Source organism: Schistocerca americana, chromosome 2 (genome assembly GCF_021461395.2).
Source record: "Schistocerca americana isolate TAMUIC-IGC-003095 chromosome 2, iqSchAmer2.1, whole genome shotgun sequence".
NCBI classification, from domain to species: Eukaryota; Metazoa; Arthropoda; class Insecta; order Orthoptera; family Acrididae; genus Schistocerca; species Schistocerca americana.
Genome location: NC_060120.1, coordinates 443,282,986 through 443,306,289, shown reverse-complemented (window position 1 = coordinate 443,306,289; position 23,304 = coordinate 443,282,986). Strand labels below are relative to the sequence as shown.

The 23,304-nt window shown below is 46.3% G+C and overlaps 1 protein-coding gene across 1 annotated transcript; it reads left to right on the top strand.

The window, feature by feature from the left end:
• Nucleotides 1-127: 127 nt before the first annotated feature.
• Nucleotides 128-17,573, top strand: LOC124594077 (toll-like receptor 13; the record flags this gene model as incomplete). Its single annotated transcript, XM_047132428.1, has 2 exons — nt 128-482; nt 15,296-17,573. Coding segments are annotated over 2 exons (2,127 nt in total), but the record flags the coding sequence as incomplete, so codon positions are not given.
• Nucleotides 17,574-23,304: the final 5,731 nt, after the last annotated feature.

The following is a 23,304-nucleotide window of genomic DNA, read 5'->3' as shown; positions in this document are numbered from 1 at the left end:
GGCCGCGGAGGCGCTGCGCCGGCTGGAGACGCTGCGGCTGGACGGCTGGCACGGCCTGCGCGCGCTGCCCGGCGCCGCCTTCCGCGGGCTGTCGCGCCTGCGCCGCCTCTCCCTGTCCTTCTGCCCGCGGCTGAGCGCGCTGCCCGCCGACGCCTTCTCCGGCCTGGAGGCACTGGAGGAGCTGCGCCTCGTGCAGGACGGTTTCTCCAGCCTGGCGCTGGTGGCGGCCGCGCTGTCGCCGCTGGCGCTGCCGTCGCTGCGCGCGCTCGACCTCAGCGAGAACCCGCTGGCCGCCGTGGGCGCCGGCGACCTGGCGCCCCTGGCCGGGTCGCCTCTGCGCGAGCTGCGCCTCGACAGCTGTCAGCTGGACTTCGTGCACAGCGCGGCGCTCTGCCCGCTGCGAAACCTCAGCACCCTCTCCCTCAGCGGGAACGCCCTCAACGAGTCCACGCTCACGGAGCTCGTGTCGGCACTGGTCGAAGGTAGCGACGTACGCTTTCACATAATAGTCACACTGTACATTATACAAAATTCAAAATATTGTGAAACACCAGACACGAGTGATTTATAGACTTCTTGACAGCATGACAGAAGAGAATATTACTCACATGTATGTAACACAGCAACAGGTACTTGTAATTTGAAGCAATGGGACGTGGTTTACCGCGGGGCTCTATTTTACATCTACAGGGTATTTCAAAAATGACCGGTATATTTGAAACGGCAATAAAAACTAAACGAGCAGCGATAGAAATACACCGTTTGTTGCAATATGCTTGGGACAACAGTACATTTTCAGGCAGACAAACTTTCGAAATTACAGTAGTTACAATTTTCAACAACAGATGGCGCTGCGGTCTGGGAAACTCTATAGTACGATATTTTCCACATATCCACCATGCGTAGCAATAATATGGCGTAGTCTCTGAATGAAATTACCCGAAACCTTTGACAACGTTTCTGGCGGAATGGCTTCACATGCAGACGAGATGTACTGCTTCAGCTGTTCAATTGTTTCTGGATTCTGGCGGTACACGTGGTCTTTCAAGTGTCCCCACAGAAAGAAGTCACAGGGGTTCATGTCTGGCGAATAGGGAGGCCAATCCACGCCGCCTCCTGTATGTTTCGGATAGCCCAAAGCAATCACACGATCATCCAAATATTCATTCAGGAAATTAAAGACGTCGGCCGTGCGATGTGGCCGGGCACCATCTTGCATAAACCACGAGGTGTTCGCAGTGTCGTCTAAGGCAGTTTGTACCGCCACAAATTCACGAAGAATGTCCAGATAGCGTGATGCAGTAATCGTTTCGGATCTGAAAAATGGGCCAATGATTCCTTTGGAAGAAATGGCGGCCCAGACCAGTACTTTTTGAGGATGCAGGGACGATGGGACTGCAACATGGGGCTTTTCGGTTCCCCATATGCGCCAGTTCTGTTTACTGACGAAGCTGTCCAGGTAAAAATAAGCTTCTTCAGTAAACCAAATGCTGCCCACATGCATATCGCCGTCATCAATCCTGTGCACTATATCGTTAGCGAATGTATCTCGTGCAGCAATGGTAGCGGCACTGAGGGGTTGCCGCGTTTGAATTTTGTATGGATAGAGGTGTAAACTCTGGTGCATGAGACGATACGTGGACGTTGGCGTCATTTGGACCGCAGCTGCAACACGGCGAACGAAAACCCGAGGCCGCTGTTGGATCACCTGCTGCACTAGCTGCGCGTTGCCCTCTGTGGTTGCCGTACGCGGTCGCCCTACCTTTCCAGCACGTTCATCCATCACGTTCCCAGTCCGTTGAAATTTTTTAAACAGATCCTTTATTGTATCGCTTTTCGGTCCTTTGGTTACATTAAACCTCCGTTGAAAACTTCGTCTTGTTGCAACAACACTGTGTTCTAGGCGGTGGAATTCCAACACCAGAAAAATCCTCTGTTCTAAGGAATAAACCATGTTGTCTACAGCACACTTGCACGTTGTGAACAGCACACGCTTACAGCAGAAAGACGACGTACAGAATGGCGCACCCACAGACTGCGTTGTCTTCTATATCTTTCACATCACTTGCAGCGCCATCTGTTGTTGAAAATTGTAACTACTGTAATTTCGAAAGTTTGTCCGCCTGAAAATGTACTGTTCTCCCAAGCATACTGCAACAAACGGTGTATTTCTATCGCTGCTCGTTTGGTTTTTATTGCCGTTTCAAATACACCGGTCATTTTTGAAACACCCTGTACATCTACATTTACACTCCACAAGTCACCCAACGGTGTGTGGCGGAGGGCACTTTTCTGTTCCAGTCGCGTATGGTTCGCGGGAAGAACGACTGCCGGAAAGCCTCCGTGCGCGCTCGAATCTCTCTAATTTTACATTCGTGATCTCATCGGGAGGTATAAGTAGGTGGAAGCAATATATTCGATACCTCATCCAGAAACGCACCCTCTCGACACCTGTACAGCAAGATACACCGCGATGCAGAGCGCCTCTCCTGAAGAGTCTGCCACTTGAGTTTGCTAGGCGCTTCAGTCCAGAACCGCGCGACTGCTACGGTCGCAGGTTCGAATCCTGCCTCGGGCATGGATGTGTGTGATGTCCTTAGGTTTAAGTGGTTCTAAGTCTAGGGGACTGATGACCTAAGATGTTAAGTCCCATAGTGCTCAGAGTCATTTGAACCTTTTTTTTTTTTTTTTTGTTTGAGTTTGCTAAACATCTCCGTGACGCTATCACGCTTACCAAATAACCCTGTGACGAAACGCGCCGCTCTTCTTTGGATCTTCTCTATCTCCTCCGTCAACTCGATCTGGTACGGATCTCACACTGATGAGCAATACTCAAGTACAGGTCGAATGAGTGTTTTGTAAGCCACCTCCTTTGTTGATGGACTACATTTTCTAAGGACTCTCCCAATGGATCTCAACCTGGTACCCGCCTTACCAACAATTAATTTTATATGATCATTCCACTTCAAATCGTTCCGCACGCATACTCCCAGATATTTTACAGAAGTAACTGCTACCAGTGTTTGTTCCGCTATCATATAATCATACAATAAAGGATCCTTCTTTCTATGTATTCGCAATACATTACATTTGTCTATGTTAAGGGTCAGTTGCCACCCCCTGCACCAAGTGCAAAAATCGCTCTGAGCACTATGGGACTTAACATCTTTGGTCATCAGTCCCCTAGAACTTAGAACTACTTAAACCTAACTAACCTAAGGACAGCACACAACACCCAGTCATCACGAGGCAGAGAAAATCCCTGACCTCGCCGGGAATCGAACCCGGGGACCCGGGCGTGGGAAGCGAGAACGCTACCGCACGACCACGAGCTGCGGACGCACCAAGTGCCTATCCGCTGCAGATCTTCCTGCATTTCGCTACAATTTTCTAATGCTGCAACTTCTCTGTACACTACAGCATCATCCGCGAAAAGCCGCATCGAACGTCCGACGCTATCTACTAGGTCATTTGTATATATTGCTAAAAGCAATGGTCCCATAACACTCCCCTGTGGCACGCCAGAGGTTACTTTAACGTTTGTACACGTCTCTCCATAGAGAACAGCATTCTGTGTTCTGTTTGCTAAAAAAAACACTTCAATCCAGCCACACAGCTGGTCTGATATTCCGTAGGCTCTTACTTTGTTTATCAGGCGACAGTGTGGAACTGTATCGAACGCCTTCCAGAAGTCAAGAAAAATAGCATCTACCTGGGAGCCTGTATCTAATATTTTCTGGGTCTCATGAACAAATAAAGCGAGTTGGGTCTCACACGATCGCTGTTTCCGAAATCCATGTTGATTTCTACAGAGTAGATTCTGGGTTTCCAGAAATTACATGATACGCGAGCAAAAAACATGTTCTAATATTCTACAACACATAGACGTCAGAGATATAGGTCTATAGTTTTGTGCATCTGCTCGACGACCCTTCTTGAAGACTGGGACTACCTGTGCTTTTCCAATCATTTGGAACCTTCCGTTCCTCTAGAGACTTGCGGTACACGGCTGTTAGAAGGGGGGAAAGTTCTTTCGCGTACTCAGTGTTGAATCGAACTGGTAACCAGCCAGGTACACTGGACTTTCCTCTGTTGAGTGATTCCAGTTGCTTTTCTATTCCTTGGACACTTATTTCGATGTCACCCATTTTTTCGTTCGTGCGAGGACTTAGGGAAGGAACTGCAGTGACTTGTGTTTGTGATATCCACTAAGGTGACAGCGATATGCACACATATAGACTGCGGTAGTACAGTGTACACGAGGTATAAAAGGCTGTGTATTGGCGGAACTGTCATTTGTACTCGGGTGATTCATGTGAAAAGATTTATGGCGTGATTCTGGCCGCAAGACAGGAATTAAAAAGCTCTGAACATGGAGTGGTAGTTGGAGCTAAAAGCATGCGGCATTTCATTTCGAAAATCTTTAGGGAATTCAAATTCAGAGATCCGCAGTGTCAAGAGTGTGCCGAGAATGCCAAATTGCAAGTATTACTAGAATGAAATTTTCACTCTACAGTGGAGTGTGCGCTGATACGAAACATCCTGGCAGATTAAAACTGTGTGCCGGGCCGAGACTCGTACACGGGACCTTTGCCTTTCGCGAGCAAGTGCTCTACCGACTGAGCTACCCAAGCACGACTCACGCCCCATCCTTATAGCTTTAATTCCGTCAGTACCTCGTCTCCTACCTTCCAAACTTCACATAAGCTCTCCTGCGAGCCTTGCAGAACTAGCACTCCTGGAGTTGTTCGCGATTGGTTTGAAGAACATTTTGGACCATTTCAGCGAATGATTTGGCCACCCTGATCGCCCTACGTGAATCTCATCCAACATTTCTGGGATATAATCGAGAGGTCAATCCACGCACAAAATCCTGCACCTGCAACACTTCCGCAGTTAAAGACGGCTATAGAGGCATAATGGCACAATATTTCTGCATGGGACTTCTAACGACTTGTTGAATCCATGCCACGCTGAGGTGCTGCACTGCGCTGGTCAGAAGGAGGTCTTACGAGTTATTAGGAGGTCTCACATGACTTGTCAGGTCAGTGTAAATCGTCATAGTGTACCTCACACAAAAGTCAAAATCTTCTGAAATACTAGACACGGCAAGTTCGTAGGTTTCACCTTATCTGAATGATAGAAAGAAGAGAATATTAGTTCCACGTCTGCAACACAGCAACAGCACTCAGGAATTTATACAACCAACTTCGTTTACCACCGTGATCTGTGTAGTGTCCTTGCGTTTTTGATAAATGATCTTCGACTTGCACTATCGGAAGGGGCAGTTTTGTCCTTGTTGCAGCAGATACAGGTATAGAAATAAAAAGTAATACAAGGACCTTCAGTTTAAACTTCCAGGCTGAGAAGCCGTGATCGATATATAAAGTCTATCCGTTGTTGTTGCGCCCCATCTACGCGTGTAAGAGACATTTCGAAGATAAATTGGCAATATGCCTCCCAAATTTGGGGATAGAAAGTCATGGAATAGAATTTGTACATAGGCAACGGCTTCTTAGCCCAGCAATGACGTAAACAGTGCCTTTGCAGGAAACAGGCTCTAAGGGTTAGTCGCAGAAAACTGTAGCCAGTTCCTGAGGAAGCATATTCAGGACACATTTTTTTAAAATCCTCTGACTTTGTTTGATGCCCTCCACAATTCCTCTAGTACTTTGGACTACTTAACACCATTTCCCATCGTCCTATTCCTTCCTCTCCTCAGTGTTTCCCAAATGTTTGTTTCTTCGCCGCTTCTGTGTAGATCCTCCTCGTTCCTTTTCTTAACAGTCCATATGATTGTTAATCTCCTTCTGTAGCACCACATTCCATTCTCCTCTGCTCCGGTTTCCCCACTGTTCATGATTCACTGTCATGCAATGCTGTACTCCAGACATATAGACTCAGAAACATCTCCCTCAAATTAGGGCCATGTTTGATACCACTAGATATCTCTATTTCCCTTGGCTAACGCCGTCTTTGCCAGTGCTCGTCTACTTCTTATATCCTCCTTGCTTCCTCCGTCATTGGTTATTTTTCATTCTAGGTAGCAGAAATACTTAACTTCGTTTATTTCATGATCACCTTTTTTGATGTTACGCTTCTCACTATTCGTTTTTCTGCTACTTATTTTCACCTTTCTTCGATTTACTCTCAGTCCCATTTCTACATTCATTACACCGTTCTTTCTTCTCAACACATTTTGGAATTCTTCACCTTCACTGAGTATAGAAACGTCATCAGCGAATCTTTCATTGATGTCCTTTGAATTATAATCCCACTCTCGAACTTTTCTTTTAAATCCGTTAATACTTTCTCTGTACATGGATTGAAAAGTACAGGCGAAAGACTGCATCCCTGACTTAAGCCTTCTTAATCCGAGCCCTTCTTTCTTGGTCTTACTGTCTTATTGCTCCCCGTTCGTTCTTGTTCATATTGCATATCGCCCTTCTTTTCCTGTAGCTTACTCCCGTTTTTCTCACAATTTCGAATATCTTTCACACTTCACAATGTCAAAATCTTTTTCGAGGTCAAATGCTATGAGCGTGTCTTCATTGTTCTTCAGCCTTGATTCCATATTCAAGCGCAATTTCACAACTGTCTCTTGGTGCCTTTGCTTCTCCTAGTCAGCCGGCCGAAGTGGCCGTGCGGTTAAAGGCGCTGCAGTCTGGAACCGCAAGACCGCTACGGTCGCAGGTTCGAATCCTGCCTCGGGCATGGATGTTTGTGATGTCCTTAGGTTAGTTAGGTTTAACTAGTTCTAAGTTCTAGGGGACTAATGACCTCAGCAGTTGAGTCCCATAGTGCTCAGAGCCATTTGAACCATTTTCTCCTAGTCAAACTAGTAGTCGTCTAATAGATACTCATTTTTTTCTTATTTATCTTTATATTATTCTTGTCAGTAGCTTGGATGCATGAGTTGTTAAGCTGATTGTGAGATAGTTTCTGCTTGCTGTCTTCGGAATTGTCTAGATGATATTTTTCCGAAAGACTGATGATACGTCATCAGTCTCATACATTCTGCATACCAACATGAATAGTCGTTTGGTTGTCATGTCCCCCAATGATTTTAGAAATTCCGATGGAATGTTATCTATCCCTTCTACCTCATTTTATCTCAAGTCTTCCACACCTATTTTAAATTCTGACTCAAATACGGCATCTCCTATGTTTTCGACATCGACTCCTATTTTTTCTTCTGTCAAGCCATCTATCAAGTTTTCTCCCCCATATAGACCTTCAATGAAATCTTTCCACTCATCTGCTGTTTCCTCTACGTTTAATATTGCACTCTTATGTTACTATCCTTTTTTAAATGGAGTTTTCCATATGCTGAGTCAATCCTTCCGACGATCGTTTCCAGGGCACGTAATGGAGTATAAAGTTTTTGGACAAAATTCTACCCGTATAGAATATAGTGAAGCATCTAGGGGTAACCCTGGATGAGAAACTGGCACGGAGTGTTCATTCAAAGAACATACACTGAAAGTCTAACACAACTGTTATAGGCATACGTACTCAAATACAGAGATATGTGAACAGGCAGAATACGGCGCTGCGATCGGCAACGCCTATGTAAGAGAAAAAGTATATGACGCAGTGGTTAGATCGGTTACTGCTGCTACAATGGCAGATTATGAAGATTTAAGTGAGTTTGAATGTGATGTTACAGTCGGCGTAAGAGCGATAGGACACAGCGTCTCCGAGACAGCTATAAAATGGGGATTTTCCCGTGCGGCTATTTCACGAGTGTACCGTGAATATCAGGAATCCGGTAAAACACCAAATTTGTAACATTGCTGCGGCCGGAGAAAGATACTGCAAGAACGGAACCAACGACGACTGAAGAGAATCGTTCAGCGTAGCAGAAGTGCAACCATTTCGCACATTGGTGCAGATTTCAATGCTGGATCATCAACAAGTGTCAGCATACGAACCATTCAATGAAACACCATCGACATGGGCTTCTAGAGCTGAAGGTCCATGACACAAAGCTTTACGCCTCGTCATGGCCCGTCAACGCCGACATTGATGACTGAAAACATGTTTCCTGGTCGGGCAAATCTCTTTTCATATTGTATCGAGAAGATGGTCGTGTACGGACATGGAGATAACCTCATGAATCCATGGACCCTGCATGTCAGCAGGGGACTGTTCAAGCTGTTGGAAGCTCTGTAATGGTGAGTGGCGTGAGCAGTCGGAGTGGTATGGGATCCCTGATACGTCCAGATACGATTCTAACAGGTGACACGTACTTAAGCATCGTGTCTGATCACATGGATCCATTCATATCCATTATGCATTCCGACAGACTTGGGCAATTCCAGCAGGGTAAAGCAACACCCCACACGTCCAGGATTTCTACAGAGTGGCTTCCGGAACTTCTGAGTTTAAACACTTCCGAAGGCCAACAAACTCCCCAGTCATGAACAATATTGATCATTCTGGGATGCCTTGCAACATGCTGTTCAGAAAAGATCTCCACCCCCTCGTACTCTTAGAGATTTATGGATCGAGTTTTAGATGCGTGGGTGCCCGTAACGTGCAAGGAATACGTTCATGAAGTTTGTGTGTTCTTATGTTTTGAAAATGTTGATTCTTTTGTTACCTGTAATGTGACAAATGAGATTTCACTACCAGTTTAACTGAAATTATCGTACTTAATTTTGTATTTGTTCTGCTTCCTTAAATTTTTTATTCAGCACAACTACTTATGTACTCAAATAAGTCACATACAGTTAGATTACTGCGTTACAACAATACAACAACGTTTAATTTGATAGTGTCGTTTACTGCCTAGTTCCATAACAATTTAATAGCATGTGCCATGTTACGTATACCCAATAGCACTTAATTAAGATGCAGGATTTTTATAAGGCCACCTTGATGGTCAAATTTTAACTGTTTACAATAGTAAAACTACGCAATTCTTAATATCTCCTTTCTTCCCCACAATAGAAAAATAAATTGACTTTCTAATACTGCCGATAACACTAGCTTAAATGACCGAATTAAAAATACAGAAACTGCTAAAACGTAAGCGGGGCTTAATCGGGACAGACGAGAAGTGCGATATGATGTTTCTTCCATCGACTCTCAATAAATACGAGGGTACTCCAAAAGAAATGCACACTATTTTTTTAAATCCATCTTTTGTTCTACATGTTTGAAAGTTTTACAGTGTGTAGATACATCCTTTAGGAACAATATTTTCATTTCTCCACATAATTTCCATCCCTCTCAACTGCCTTACTCCATCTTTGAACCAGCGCCTGTATACCCGCACGGTAAAATTCTGGACCAACCTGTTGGAGCCACTGTTTGGCAGCGTGCGCAAGGGAGTCATCATCTTCAAACCTTCTTCCACGAAGAGATTCTTTCAGTTTCCCAAAGAGATGATAGTCACATGAAATCAGGTCAGGACTGTAAGGTGGGTGTTTCAGTGTTGTCCATCCGAGTTTTGTGATCGCTTCCATGGCTTTTTGACTGACATGTGGCCGTGTATTGTCGTGCAACAGCAAAACATCCTGCTTTTGCCGATGTGGTCGAACACGACTCAGTCGTGCTTGAAGTTTCTTCAGTGTCGTCACATAATCATCAGAATTTATGGTAGTTCCACTTGGCATAATGTCCACAAGCAAGAGTCCTTCGGAATCGAAAAACACAGCAGCCATAACTATTCCAGCAGAAGGAGTGCTTTTGAGTTTCTTTTTTTTTTTCCTTGGGTGAATTTGCATGATGCCACTCCATTGATTGCCTCTGCGACTCTGGTGAAAAATGATGGAGCCATGTTTCATCATCTGTCATAATTCTTCCGAGAAATTCATCTCCACCATTCTCGTACTGATTAAAATTCTTCTGGGTATTATGCCGCGTCATTGCTTAAAACTAACAATAATAATAAACTAAAAGCGACGTTTCGGCCGAATTGCAACGGCTTTCCTCAGGGCACGACTTAATCTTTCTCGTACTCTTTGAAACGTTCGCTGCATACCGTTTTTCTTGTTTCTTTGTGAGCCACTGTCAACATCCTGGGAACCCACCTGGCACAAAACTTTTTTAAAGCCAACACTTTCAGTATTCTGGAAACACTTCCTTCCCCTATCGCAACGTAGCGTGACAATTCGTTCACTGTGATGCGTCTGTCAGCAGTCACCAATTCGTTAACCCTCTGCACATTGCCTGGAGTGTGTGCAGTACGAGGCCTGCCGCTGCGAGGACAATCCTCAATATTGTTGTGCCCGCTTTCATCACGTAACGTGCTTGCTCACCGACTAACTGTACTGCGATCGACAGCAGCATTTTCATACACCTTTTTCAATCTCTTGTGGACGTTTCCCACTGTCTCGTTTTCACAGCACACGAATTCTATGACAGCACGTTGCTTCTGACGAACGTCAAGTGTAGCAGCCATCTTGAAGACGTGCTGTGACGGCGCCATTCACGGGAACAGGTTGAACTAAGTTTGAAAACAAGCGGGAAGGATGTATCTACACACTGTAAAACTTTCATACATGCAGAATGAAAACTGTATTTTTACAAAAATAGTGTACATTTCTTTCGGAGTGACCCTCGTACATACGATTGCAGGTTGTGACACAAGGGCGACAAAAAAGGGAAGTTTAGGACTGACCGTGATTGTTGTACTGTATAGCCGAAGCGGTTAAGGTGACAGCTGGCGTAAAGTGGGAAATACGGGCCTTAATCCCAGTCCGGCACAAAGTTTCGTGTCGACATTCTAATGCAAAGCCGAATTTGGTTATATTCGTAATTTCGATTGCATTTCCTGCATTAATTAATACGCCTACATTAATAAGAAAATTAACAAATCTCATTTTTGTTTAACGGCCTTTCCGCTGTGGATACACTGGTTCCCTTGAGATCACCGAAGTTAAGCGCTGTCGGGCGTAGTCGGCACTTGGATCTACATCTACATCTACATCCATGCTCCGCAAGCCAGCTGACGATGTTAGGCGGAGGGTACCTTGAGTACCTCTATCGGTTCTCCCTTCTATTCCAGTCTCTTATTGTTCGTGGAAAGAAGGATTGTCGGTATGCCTCTGTGTGCGCTATAATCTCTCTGGTTTTATCCTCATGGCCTCTTCGCGAGATATACGTAGGAGGGAGCAGTATACTGCTTGACTCCTCGGTGAAGGTATGTTCTCGAAACTTCAACAAAAGCCCGTACCGAGCTACTGAACGTCTCTCCTGCAGTCTTCCACTGGAGTTTATCTATCATCTCCGTAACGCTTTTTGACTACTAAATGATCCTGTAACGAAGCGCGCTGCTCTCCGTGTCCAAGGAATAGAAAGGCAACTGGAATCACTCAAAAGAGGAAAGTCCACTGGACCTGACAGGATACCAATTCGATTCAACATAGAGTAGCCGAAAGAACTTGCCCCCCTTCTAACAGCCGTGTACCGCAAGTCTCTAAAGGAACGGAAGGTTCCAAATGATTGGAAAAGAGCACAGGTAGTCTCAGTCATCAAGAAGGGTCGTCGAGCAGATGCGCAAAACTATAGACCTATACCTCTGACGTCGATCTGTTGTAGAATTTTAGAACATGTTTTTTGCTCGAGTATCATGTCGTTTTTGGAAACCCAGAATCTACTATGTAGGAATGAACATGGATTTCGGAAACAGCGATCGTGTGAGACCCAACTCGCCTTATTTGTTCATGAGACCCAGAAAATATTAGATACAGGCTCCCAGGTAGATGCTATTTTTCTTGACTTCCGGAAGGCGTTCGATACAGTTCCGCACTGTCGCCTGATAAACAAAGTAAGAGCCTACGGAATATCAGACCAGCTGTGTGGCTGGATTGAAGAGTTTTTAGCAAACAGAACACAGCATGTTGTTATCAATGGAGAGACGTCTACAGACGTTAAAGTAACCTCTGGCGTGCCACAGGGGAGTGTTATGGGACCATTGCTTTTAGCAATATATATAAATGACCTAGTAGATAGTGTCGGTAGTTCCATGCGGCTTTTCGCGGATGATGCTGTAGTATACAGAGAAATTACAGCATTAGAAAATTGTAGCGAAATGCAGGAAGATCTGCAGCGGATAGGCACTTGGTGCATGGAGTGGCAACTGACCCTTATCATAGACAAATGTAATGTATTGCGAATACATAGAAAGAAGGATCCTTTATTGTATGATTATATGATAGCGGAACAAACACTGGTAGCAGTTACGTCTGTAAAATATCTGGGAGTATGCGTGCGGAACGATTTGAAGTGGAATGATCATATAAAATTAATTGTTGGTAAGGCGGGTACCAGGTTGAGATTAATTGGGAGAGTCCTTAGAAAATGTAGTCCATCAACAAAGGAGGTGGCTTACAAAACACTCGTTCGACCTATACTTGAGTATTGCTCATCAGTGTGAGATCCGTATCAGATCGGGTTGACGGAGGAGATAGAGAAGATCCAAAGAAGAGCGGCGCGTTTCGTCACAGGGTTATTTGGTAACCGTGATAGCGTTACGGAGATGTTTAACAAACTCAAGTGGCAGACTCTGCAAGAGAGGCGCTCTGCATTGCGGTGTAGCTTGCTCGCCAGGTTTCGAGAGGGTGCGTTTCTGGCTAAGGTATCGAATATATTGTTTCCCCCTACTTATACCTCCCGAGGAGATCACGAATGTAAAATTAGAGAGATTACAGCGCGCACGGAGGCTTTCAGACAGTCGTTCTTCCCGCGAACCATACGCGACTGGAACAGGAAAGGGAGGTAATGACAGTGGCACGTAAAGTGCCCTCCGCCACTCACCGTTGGGTGGCTTGCGGAGTATAAATGTAGATGTAGATGTAGATCTTCTCTGTCTCTTCCATCAAACCTATCTGGCACGGATCCCACACCGCTGAGCAATATTCAAGCAGTGGGTGAACAAGCGTACCGTAACCTACTTCCTTTGTTTTCGGATTGCATTTCCTTAGGATTCTTCCAATGAATCTCAGTCTGGCATCTGCTTTACCGACGATCAACTTTATATGATCATTCCATTTTAAATCACTCCTAATGCGTACTCCCAGATAATTTATGGAATTAACTGCTTCCAATTACTGACCTGCTATTTTGTAGCTAAATGATATGGGATCTTTCTTTCTATGTATTCGCAGCACATTACATTTGTCTAAATTGAGATTCAATTGCCATTCCCAGCACCATGCGTCAATTCGCTGCAGATCCTCCTGCATTTCAGTACAATTTTCCGTTGTTAAAACCTCCCGATATACCACAGCATCATCCACAAAAAGCCTCAGTGAACTTCCGATGTCATCCACAAGGTGATTTATGTATATTGTGAATAGCAACGGTCCTACGACACTCCTCTGCGGCACACCTGAAATCACTTTTACTTCGGAAGACTTCTGTCCATTTAGAATGACATGCTGCGTTCTGTTATCTAGGAAATCTTCAATACAATCACACAGTTGGTCTGATAGTCCATATGCTCATTAAACGACTGTGGGGAACCGTATCGAACGCCTTGCGGAAGTCAAGAAACACGGCATCTACCTGGGAACCCGTGTCTATGGCCCTCTGAGTCTCGTGGACGAATAGCGCGAGCTGGGTTCCACACGACTGTCTTTTTCGAAACCCATGCTGATTCCTACAGAGTAGATTTCTAGTTTCCAGAAAAGTCATTATACTCGAACGTAATACGTGTTCCAAAATTCTAAAATTGATCGACGTTAGAGATATAGGTCTATAGATCTGCACGTCTGTTCGACGTCCCTTCTTGAAAGCGGGGATGACCTGTGCCCTTTTCCAATCCTTTGGAACGCTACGCTCTTCTAGAGACCTACGGTACACCGCTGCAAGAAGGGGGGCAAGATCCTTCGCGTACTCTGTGTAAAATCGAACTGGTATCCCATCAGGTCCAGCGGCCTTTCCTCTTTTGAGCTATTTTAATTGTTTCTCTATCCCTCTGTCGTCTATTTCGATATCTGCCACTTTGTCATCTGTGCGACAATCTAGAGAAGGAAGAACAGTGCAGTCTTTCTGGGTGACCATCCAGGCCGCCATGCGCTGTTGCCATTTTTCGTGGTGCACTCAGCCTCGTGATGCCAATTGAGGAGCTACTCGACCGAACAGTAGCGGCTTCGGTCAAGCATACCATCATAACGACCGGGAGAGTGGTGTGCTGACCCCACGCCCCTTCTATCCGCATCCTGCTTGAGGATGACACGGCGGTCGGATGGTCCCGGTAGGCCACTCGTGGCCTGAAGACGAAGTGACTTCATTTAGTGGAGTCGAAGGCCTTTTCAGAGCCTAGAAAAAGAATGTGAAGACTAGTGACGAATTCATTTGACTGTTGTATAATGACTCTAAGAGTGTTTATTTTACCTGTAGACGAACGATTACTTCTAAAATCAGCTTGCTGCTTTTTTATCTGTAGTTCAACTTGCACCTTGATTTTGTTAAGGATTCTTCTCGCTAAAACTTCGCTTGAAATCATAAGCAAGGTGATTCCCCTCCAGTTAAGATTGTCGGAGTTGTGTTCTTTTTTTGGTAAATTTTGTGAGAAATCCTCTCCACTCCCGTCGCATGCTCTCCAAATTCCAGATCTTTATCAAAAGAGGGCGTATATGATCAGTGGCTACGTCTGGGTCAGTAATCAGAAGATCTGATGCAATGTTCTCTGCCCATGGGTTCCTTTCCATTCTTTACCAGCTTGATTGTTGTATTGATATCATCGTTTGAGGATGGCTCCAAAGTAATTGGGAGCTGTAGTTAAGAGCTCCAACGTCAGGCGCGTAATGGGGCCCATTAGGAAAATGGCTGCCAAGGAGGGGAAGGAAGCCAGTGTGCACTCCGTGTGCATGCCGGGGGAGCCATTCCGGATGTGGAAAGGGTGCTTCCGGCTGCCATGAAGTGTACGGGGTGCAGCCAACTGCAGGTGGTGGTCCATGTCGGTACCATTGACGTGTGTGTCTTTGGGTCGGAGGAGATTCTCTCTGGTTTCGGGCGGCTAGTGGAAATGGTAAAGACTGCCAGTCTTCCTTCAGAGATTAAGGCGGAGCTCACCATCTGCAGCATCGTCGACAGAACCGACTGTGGTTCTTTGGTGCAGAGCCGAATGGAGGGTCTGAATCAGAGGCTCAGGAGGTTCTGTGACCGTGTAGGCTGCAGATTCCTTGACTTGCGCCATCGGGGTGGCCTGAAGACGGAGTTCTTTCATTTATGTTTAACGTTTCGGGGCATTTGTCGAATTTTCAACCTTTCTTATGTGACACAGTTCATCGATCAGTGTCGTGGAGAAGTCTGAAAGACGCGTGTGCCGGACTTGCAGGCAACTCGTCGCTGCGCGTGCTGGAGTTGTCTGGCGCGGGCTTCCAGAAGCGGCCGCCGCCGGAGCTGCTGTCGGCGGTGGGCCGGTCGGGCGTGACGAACCTGTCGCTGGCGGGCAACCGCTTCCAGACGCTGTCGGCGGGCGCGTTCCCCGCCATGCCGCGGCTGCGCCACCTCGACCTGCGCGACGTGGCCGCCGTGTCGGTGCAGGAGGGCTCGCTCCACCCCGCGCTGCTGCCCCGCCTGAGCACGCTGCTGCTCGGCGGCAACAGCCTGCCCGGCGCCTCGGCCGGCTGCCTGCTGCCGCAGCTGCGCTCGCTCGACCTCTCCGCCAACTCGCGCGAGAAGCCGTCCCCGTCCGTCTTCGCCCTCGGCGAGAACAGCTTCGCCCACATGCACAACCTCTCCTACCTCAACCTGTCTTACAATAACATACACTTCCTGCTCAAAGACACTTTCGGTGGCCTCACCAACCTGGACCAGGAACTCTCCCTGAAGCACGGCCACATTTCTAGGATCGAGGTGGGTGCCTTCCACGATCTGAACAAACTGCGCTTCTTGACACTGGAGGACAACCGCCTGTCGGGAACCAATCTCACGGCGGGAGTGTTCCGAGGACTGGACAGCCTCGAAGTACTCCTGCTGGGGAACTGCGGTATCACGCACCTTGCCGACGACCCGAGTGTGTTCGTCCACCTCGTGAGTCTGCAGTACCTGAGCCTGGAGCGAAACGGCATACACAGCATCAGTGGCGTCGTTTTCGCGCCCCTCACGAATTTACTGGGAATCGATTTGTCCCACAACGAGCTAGAGTCGTGGAAGAGAGGACGGGTGTTCGACAACAATTCGAGGCTGGACACTGTGCTGCTCTCGTTTAACAGGATGACGTACCTGTCTCCCGCCATGCTGGACGACTTCTCCGGTCGGGCGCGCGTGGAGTTGGGGGACAATCCCTTCATCTGCTACGCGCCGCTGTACAAGAACGTCAGGGAGTGGCTGAGCGCGAACGGGGGCAGTGCAGGGAACTTGAGTGGCGAGGCGGCTCCCGCGTGCTACTCTCCGGACGCGTGGCGCGACCGCAACCTCTCGCAGTTCTTGCAGGCGCTGCTGGACGGAACCGCCGCGCCGGTGAAGACCTCCGCCTGGTGGCCCGGCGCTGTCGGCGGCTCCCTGCTGCTGCTGGTGCTGCTGGTGGCCGCCGTGTGCTACAACCAGCGCGCCTACCTCCGCTACTGGCTCTTCCTGGCGCGCACCGACCTCCTGGGCCGGTCGTGCGCCGGCCGCGCCGACCGCGCCCTGCAGTCGTACACCAACTACCAGTACGACGCCTTCGTGTCGTACAGCAGCGAGGACCGCAACTTCGTGGTGCGGCTCGTGGCGATGCTCGAGAACTACGAGCCGTTCCTCAAGCTGTGCGTGTTCGAGCGCGACTTCCAAGTGGGCTCGGCCATCTCGGAGTGCGTGCTGCAGTCGGTGGCGCTGAGTCGGCGCACCCTGCTCGTGGTGAGCGACGCGTTCGCGCGCTCGCAGTGGTGCCGCTGGGAGGCGACGCTGGCGCAGCACCAGCGCATCTTCGGCGACGAGGGCGCGCTCGTCATCGTCAAGCTGGGCGAGGTGCCGGGCGCGCACCTCACGCCCACGCTGCGCCACCTGCTGCGCACGCGCCTCTACCTCGAGTGGGACCCCGAGCCCGCCAAGCAGCGCCTCTTCTGGCAGAAGCTGCGCGCCGCGCTCTCCCCGCCCGCCATCGCCGTCAAGGCTGGCGACCAGTGACGTCACGGCGTCTCTCTGTCCACCCAGGGCTCGCGGGCCACTTGGACGGAGTATCTTCTCGATCAGCTGCCTTCTCTGACCTGTGTAGTAGTGCTTATATCCAGGCTATTCTTTCATCACGTTCCTCGGAATTGTACATACGTTCGCCGTCTCACTCCACCAACTACTGGCCATTCTGTAATGGCCAGTCACGATCTCACAAGAGACATCGACCACGGATTAGACTCCCCTACGGCATTCTTCATATTTTCGTCATTTTCGCGATTCCTCATTTCATATTTTCGTATTTGAGATCTAGATCGCCCCTTCGATCCTGGTTCGACGGAGCTTCTCAGGACCTAGCTGTCTTCCTTCCCCTGTGTTTCTTTTGTTGTGTCGCAGTGTCAATTGCACCAAAATTTCTTCACGACTGATTTCAGCCCTTGGCCATTTTCACGGTTTTTCAACTGAATAAGAGCAGCCACTCTGACTGTTGCAGTGTGCCAGACGCACGGACAGCGGTAGTGTATGTGGTGCAACTAATAAAAATAAATGTCGTGTGACTTGGTCCTCCCGTCGGGTAGACCGTTCACTGGGTGCAAGTCTTTTGATTTGACGCCACTTCGGCGACTTGCGCGTCGATGGGGATGAAATGATGATAATGATTAGGACAACACAACACCCAGTCCCTGAGCAGAGAAAATCTCCGACCCAGCCGGCAGCCGAACCCGGGCCCTTAGGATTGACATTGTGTCGCGCTGACCGCTCAACTACCGGGGGCGGACTGTGGTGCAACTGACAGATGTGCTCCCGTTGTTCTTTTGCAAACACTTGAAAATGGCTTAAGAGCTGAAATCAGTCGTGGAGAAATTTTGGGAGACTGTTGCTGCCGGTTGAATAAAAATACTGGAGGTTACGATGTCCAGTTTCCCAGCAAAATATTCGAGACAATAACATTGTAATGACTGTGTTTCAAGTATCTACCTAAGGAAAGACTGAAAATTAGTACAAGGAATGTTCAGTAAAGACTAGTAGTCATTTTCTAAAAACTCTATTTCAGAGGTTCAATGTTCTGTCCACCCAATGTGATTCAATTCTACCATCACCGCTGTCGCCCCTGGAAGTCGTGATGAAGGTCGTCCTCGCCTCTTAAACGTTACTGCCAGGGTTTCATTACCTAAAAGTCTCGTGGTATCACATGTATCTCTGCTACAATTTGGGTAACGTGAGGCCTGGCATTAGCTGATGAAGCTTCCACCGTCCAACAGATATTTCGTCTTCTTTGGAATGTGACCCATCATCAGTCGGCTCATAATATTTTGCTACCGTGCGTCACCCTCATCTCCAACATACTGTTTCCAATAGCAGAACACATCAACACGATTCTCCTATTGATCTGCGATAAACAGTCGTGGTATCCAGAGTGTACATATTCTAGACATGTGAAAAGGTTCCTTTAAAAGAGTATGAACACTTCCAGAATACCATCAAGCTGTCTAATGTTGAGCCGTGGATCACTGCGAATAATAATGGCCGCAGTACTGACTGTTGTACCTTCAAAGACCGTCAGAGGTGTGCCTCCTCCTCTTTGCAATCCGCAACGTTCCCGGCTGTTTTTAAAAGCCCTGTGCCAACGATAACGCCCTGTAAGGGACATAGCACACTGACCAAAAGTTCTCTACAACTCGTCACGTATTGCACAACCATTTATGTCCAGACGAACACAAAAAATTATATCGTGTAACGCTTCTCACGAAACTCGAACACGTTAAAGTTTTAAAGGCGAGAAAAATGCACAGACACTTCGATTCCCTGCTCCAGCTCATAGCGAGAGTGCTGGAAGCACGACAGCAGAGTCTATCACGTAGGTTGCTTCGACAGTGATAGGTGGCCCACTTATTCGCTACCCGTGATTCAGAGAGTTAGGAAAGAAAATAGCAACATGAACCCGGCTGAAAAATCATAAACCTGGAAATTTCCAATTTCACCGGAACACAGAAATATTATCCATGTATTGTGGTATAAATTGTGAGACAATTTGACTTCCAGAATTTCACGTTTATACTGATAATCTGTGTGAATTACCTGTAAATGGAACGGAGCTCTCTGTTCACGTATATAACCGAAGTTTAGAACTTGTCCACTTTTGAAAGAAAAACCCCTGGATTTTGGCCTTATTAAAGTAAATATTTTTTTCTTGTATACTTTACAAAAATCTGTTGTGCGGTTTCAAGGCGTATTTTCCTGGTCAACTGACCTTGTGTTTGTAAGTGATTCCACAACGCTGAAAATATTGACTTTGAAAATAGTGCACTTTTCTATCTGAAATTAAAATCATCATTGACACAATCTGCTGGAGTCTGTGTATCATTTTGCTGTACTCGTATTTACCATGAATCGATTTTCGTGATGTATGGGGAGCAACTGACTTTCTAACAATTATGGAGAAGGCGTATCCTGAGCAGAAGACTCTTGTATATACTTTTTCTAAATTTGTTTAATCTTTAGGTACTGCTATGATGTAGAGTTATGGACATCGATTCCTATGTCAAGTGTCGACCAATTCTTATAAGACTGATAACAATATTTTAAAATACGTTACTCTTACTGTATATGTGCTTGTCGATGTGCTATGTAAATGACATTCCAAAAACTTTGACTTACAATTTAGTTGAGACATGCAGTGACTAGTTATTACACAGCGCCATTTTGAGTGTTGTGTACTGTCTGTGATAAGGAAATGTGACACGGTGCTTTTCTATTACTACTTCTTATGTATATAATCCACAGCGTTTGTGTTACTTTGTGTTAAGACATGAAACTGATGATACACTTAGACTGGATTTAAATGTGCCTTGTCTCCAATATTTCGATATGACACTTGTTTATTAAACAGTTGCAGGGCAAATTACTATAATCTAAATTTTGTTTATAAATCAGAAATGTATTGTGTAAACATTCCATTTTAAATTTCACGCTTTGAGCCAAGTGCAGTTTACAAGCACTACATATAATTATGATTACAGTTCGTTATTATGATACCAGTAAACTGGACAATGCACTTTTGGTTTGGTTTCGATATATCTCTTCCTATTTCATTGATTCCATCTTGATGTTTTTTGTGTAAATGGTATGTTACTTTAATAATATGCTGTTATTTAAAAACAAGAGGACGCAAGAAAGAAAATAAAATGTTTACCTTGCCATGTAATTTTCCTTTCCTCTATTTCACCTACTAATATTAAGAAATCGATCTTTTTTTATCTTCTATTTGTTCATGAAAGTGAAACTGGTGATATCTTGAGATGAGACACTAACGTTCGGGGACATTTCGTACCATACATAGCAAACCAATGTCATAATAACCAGTACTTTCAAAAAATTCTCTAAAACTCATATCATCGCACAGGACGATAGCCATATAAGAATTTCTGTGCCATAAGGTCCCTCGCGTAAAATAATATACATTCCCTTGATACATGTAGTTTTAACTATAAATGCAAAGAGTTTTCGATGAGTCGAAGAATAATTTTTCATGCGTGTCCGGGTCGCGACGCCATCGCACTGTTCGCTATACGCACTGCGCCAGTAGCTGTGACGGTCTTATTAAACGCAGAATACGCCACCTCGTTCTTAAGTTCTCAGTTGTTTGACTGGCTTGATGCGGCCCGCCACGAATTCCTCGCCTCTTCAACTTGGAGTAGGTTTTGAACCCAACGTCCTCAATTATTTGCAGGATGTAATCCAATCTCTGTCTTCCTCTACAATTTTTATCCTCTACATCTCCCTCTATAACGATTGACACTATTCCTGACGTCCTAACACATCTCCTATCATTTTATCCCTTCTTACTGTCAGAGTTTTCCATGTTCCTTTCTCGGATGACTCTGCGTAAAAGCTCCTTATTCCCTACCTTATCAGTCAACCCAATTTTCAACATTCTTCTGTAGCGCCACATTTCAGGCGCTTCGATTCTTTTCAGTTCCCGTTTTCCCACAGTCGATGACTCAGTAGCACACAATGCTGTGGTGCAAACGTCTAGTAGGGCGTACGATTGACACCAATAGACTTCTTTTAGCCTGGGACGCATCATTGCCTGCACTAGTCTGATTTTTTAGGTCGTCTTTGCTTCGTTCATCATAGGCTATTTTGCTTTCAAGGTAGCAGAATTCCTTAACTTCGCCTACTTCGTGACCACCAATTTTGATGTTAATCTTCTCGCTGTTCTGATTCCTGCTCCTTACCTTTACTTTCGTACCGAGTGAGGTGGCGCAGTGGCTAGCACACTGGACTCGCATTCGGGAGGACGGCGGTTCAATCCCGCGTCCGGCCCTCCTGATTTAGGTTTCCCGTGATTTCCCTAAATCGCTCCAGGCAAATGCCGGGATGGTTCCTTTGAAAGGGCACGGCCGCCTTCCTTCCCCATCCTTCCCTAATCCGATGAGACCGATGACCTCGCTGTCTGGTCTCCTCCCCCCAAAACAATCCAAATCCTTTACTTTCGTCTTCTTTTTCGGTTTACTCTCAATCCATATTGTGTACTGATTAGTATGCTCATTACACTCAACAGATTCTGTAATTATTCTTCACTTTCATTGAGGATTGCAATGCCAGCAGTGAGTATACCCTTGGTCCCTTTTCACCCTTCATTTTAACCCCAGTCTTCAACCTTTCTTTTATTTCCGTCGTTGCTTCGTTGGTGTATACATTGAACAGTGAGAGCGGAAGAACGCACTCTTTTCTTACATTCTTTAATCCGAATACTTCGCTCTTGTTCTTACACTCTTATTGAATCTCCTTGGTTCTTGTGCGTATTGCACATTAATCGTCGTTTCCTATAACTTACTTCCATTTTTTTCCAGAATTTCGAACATATTGCAGCATTTTACATTGTCAACCGCAACGTCAGGAATTCTTCTTTGATGCCATTACTTTTCCTAAAGCCAAAGTAATCGTCATCTAAGCCCGCCCTGCTAGCCGCACGGTTTAACGCGCTGCTTCCCGAGCGGGAAGGCGTGTCGGTCCCCAGCACGAATCCTCCCGGCAGATTAGTGTCGAGGTCCGATGTGCCGGCCAGCCTGTGGATGGTTTTTTTAGGTGTTTTTCCATCTACCTCGGCGAATGATGGCTGGCTGCGCAAACACAGTCTCCATATATGCGTATACCATACTTACTATACCAATCAAGCATTTGGGGTTACACTCGTCTGGTATGAAACGTTGCTGGGTGTGGGGGGGGGGGGGGGGGGGTGAGGGGTGATGGGGGAGGAGGGGGGGTCCTCTGGGGTCCGAAACCCGTAATAACCCTGGGTGCGGTGCGGGCTGGCGATGGAGTGGGTGGACTGCTGTGGTCTGTTGTGGGGTTGTGCACCACTCAGGACTACGGCGAGACGAAGCCTCTCCGTCGTTTCTAGGGCCCCAATTTAGTACACGATACACACAATCGTCATCTAACGGATACTCAGTTTTGTTTTCCATCCATCTGTCCTATTACTCTTGTCAGCAACTTGGATGCGTGAAATGCTAGACTGATTGTGTGGTAGTTCTCGCACTTACCTACTCGGTCTATCTTCAGAATTGTGTGGATGATATTTCTCCGAAAGTCTGATAGTAAGTCGCTTGTATCACAGATTCTGCACACCACCAACTTGAATAGTTGCTTGATTCCCACTTGATGATTTCAGAAAATCTCATGGAATGTTATCTTGCCCTTCTGACTTACTTGATGTTAAGACTTCCTCATCTGTTTTAAATTCTGAGCACCTTATCTCTTCCATATCAACACCATTTTTTTCTTCTATCACCCCATCAGATAACTCCTCCCCCTGGTAGAGGCCTTCAGTGTACTCTACTTCTTCCACCTATCCATTCTGTCTTCTGCGTTTAACAGAGGAATTCCCATTTCACTTTTAATTTTACCACCTTGCTTTTTATTTCACTGTACGTAGTTCTGATTTTTCTATACGCTGAATCAGTCCTCCCGACGATCAGTTCTTGTTCGATTTCTCCATACTTTTCCTGCAGCCATTTCGTTTTTGCTTCCTGCACTTCCTATTTATTTCATTTCCGAGTGATTTGTATTTCTGCATTTCTATCTTTCCCTGAACATTTTTGTTCTTTCTTCATTCGGATGATCAAATGTAATATTTCTCCTGTTACCTTCCTGTTCAACATCCGCGATTCCTCCTTTTAGAGATGTCCACTCCTCTTCAAACGAACTGCCACTGTAGTATTCGTTACCACATTTAAAGTGAACTTC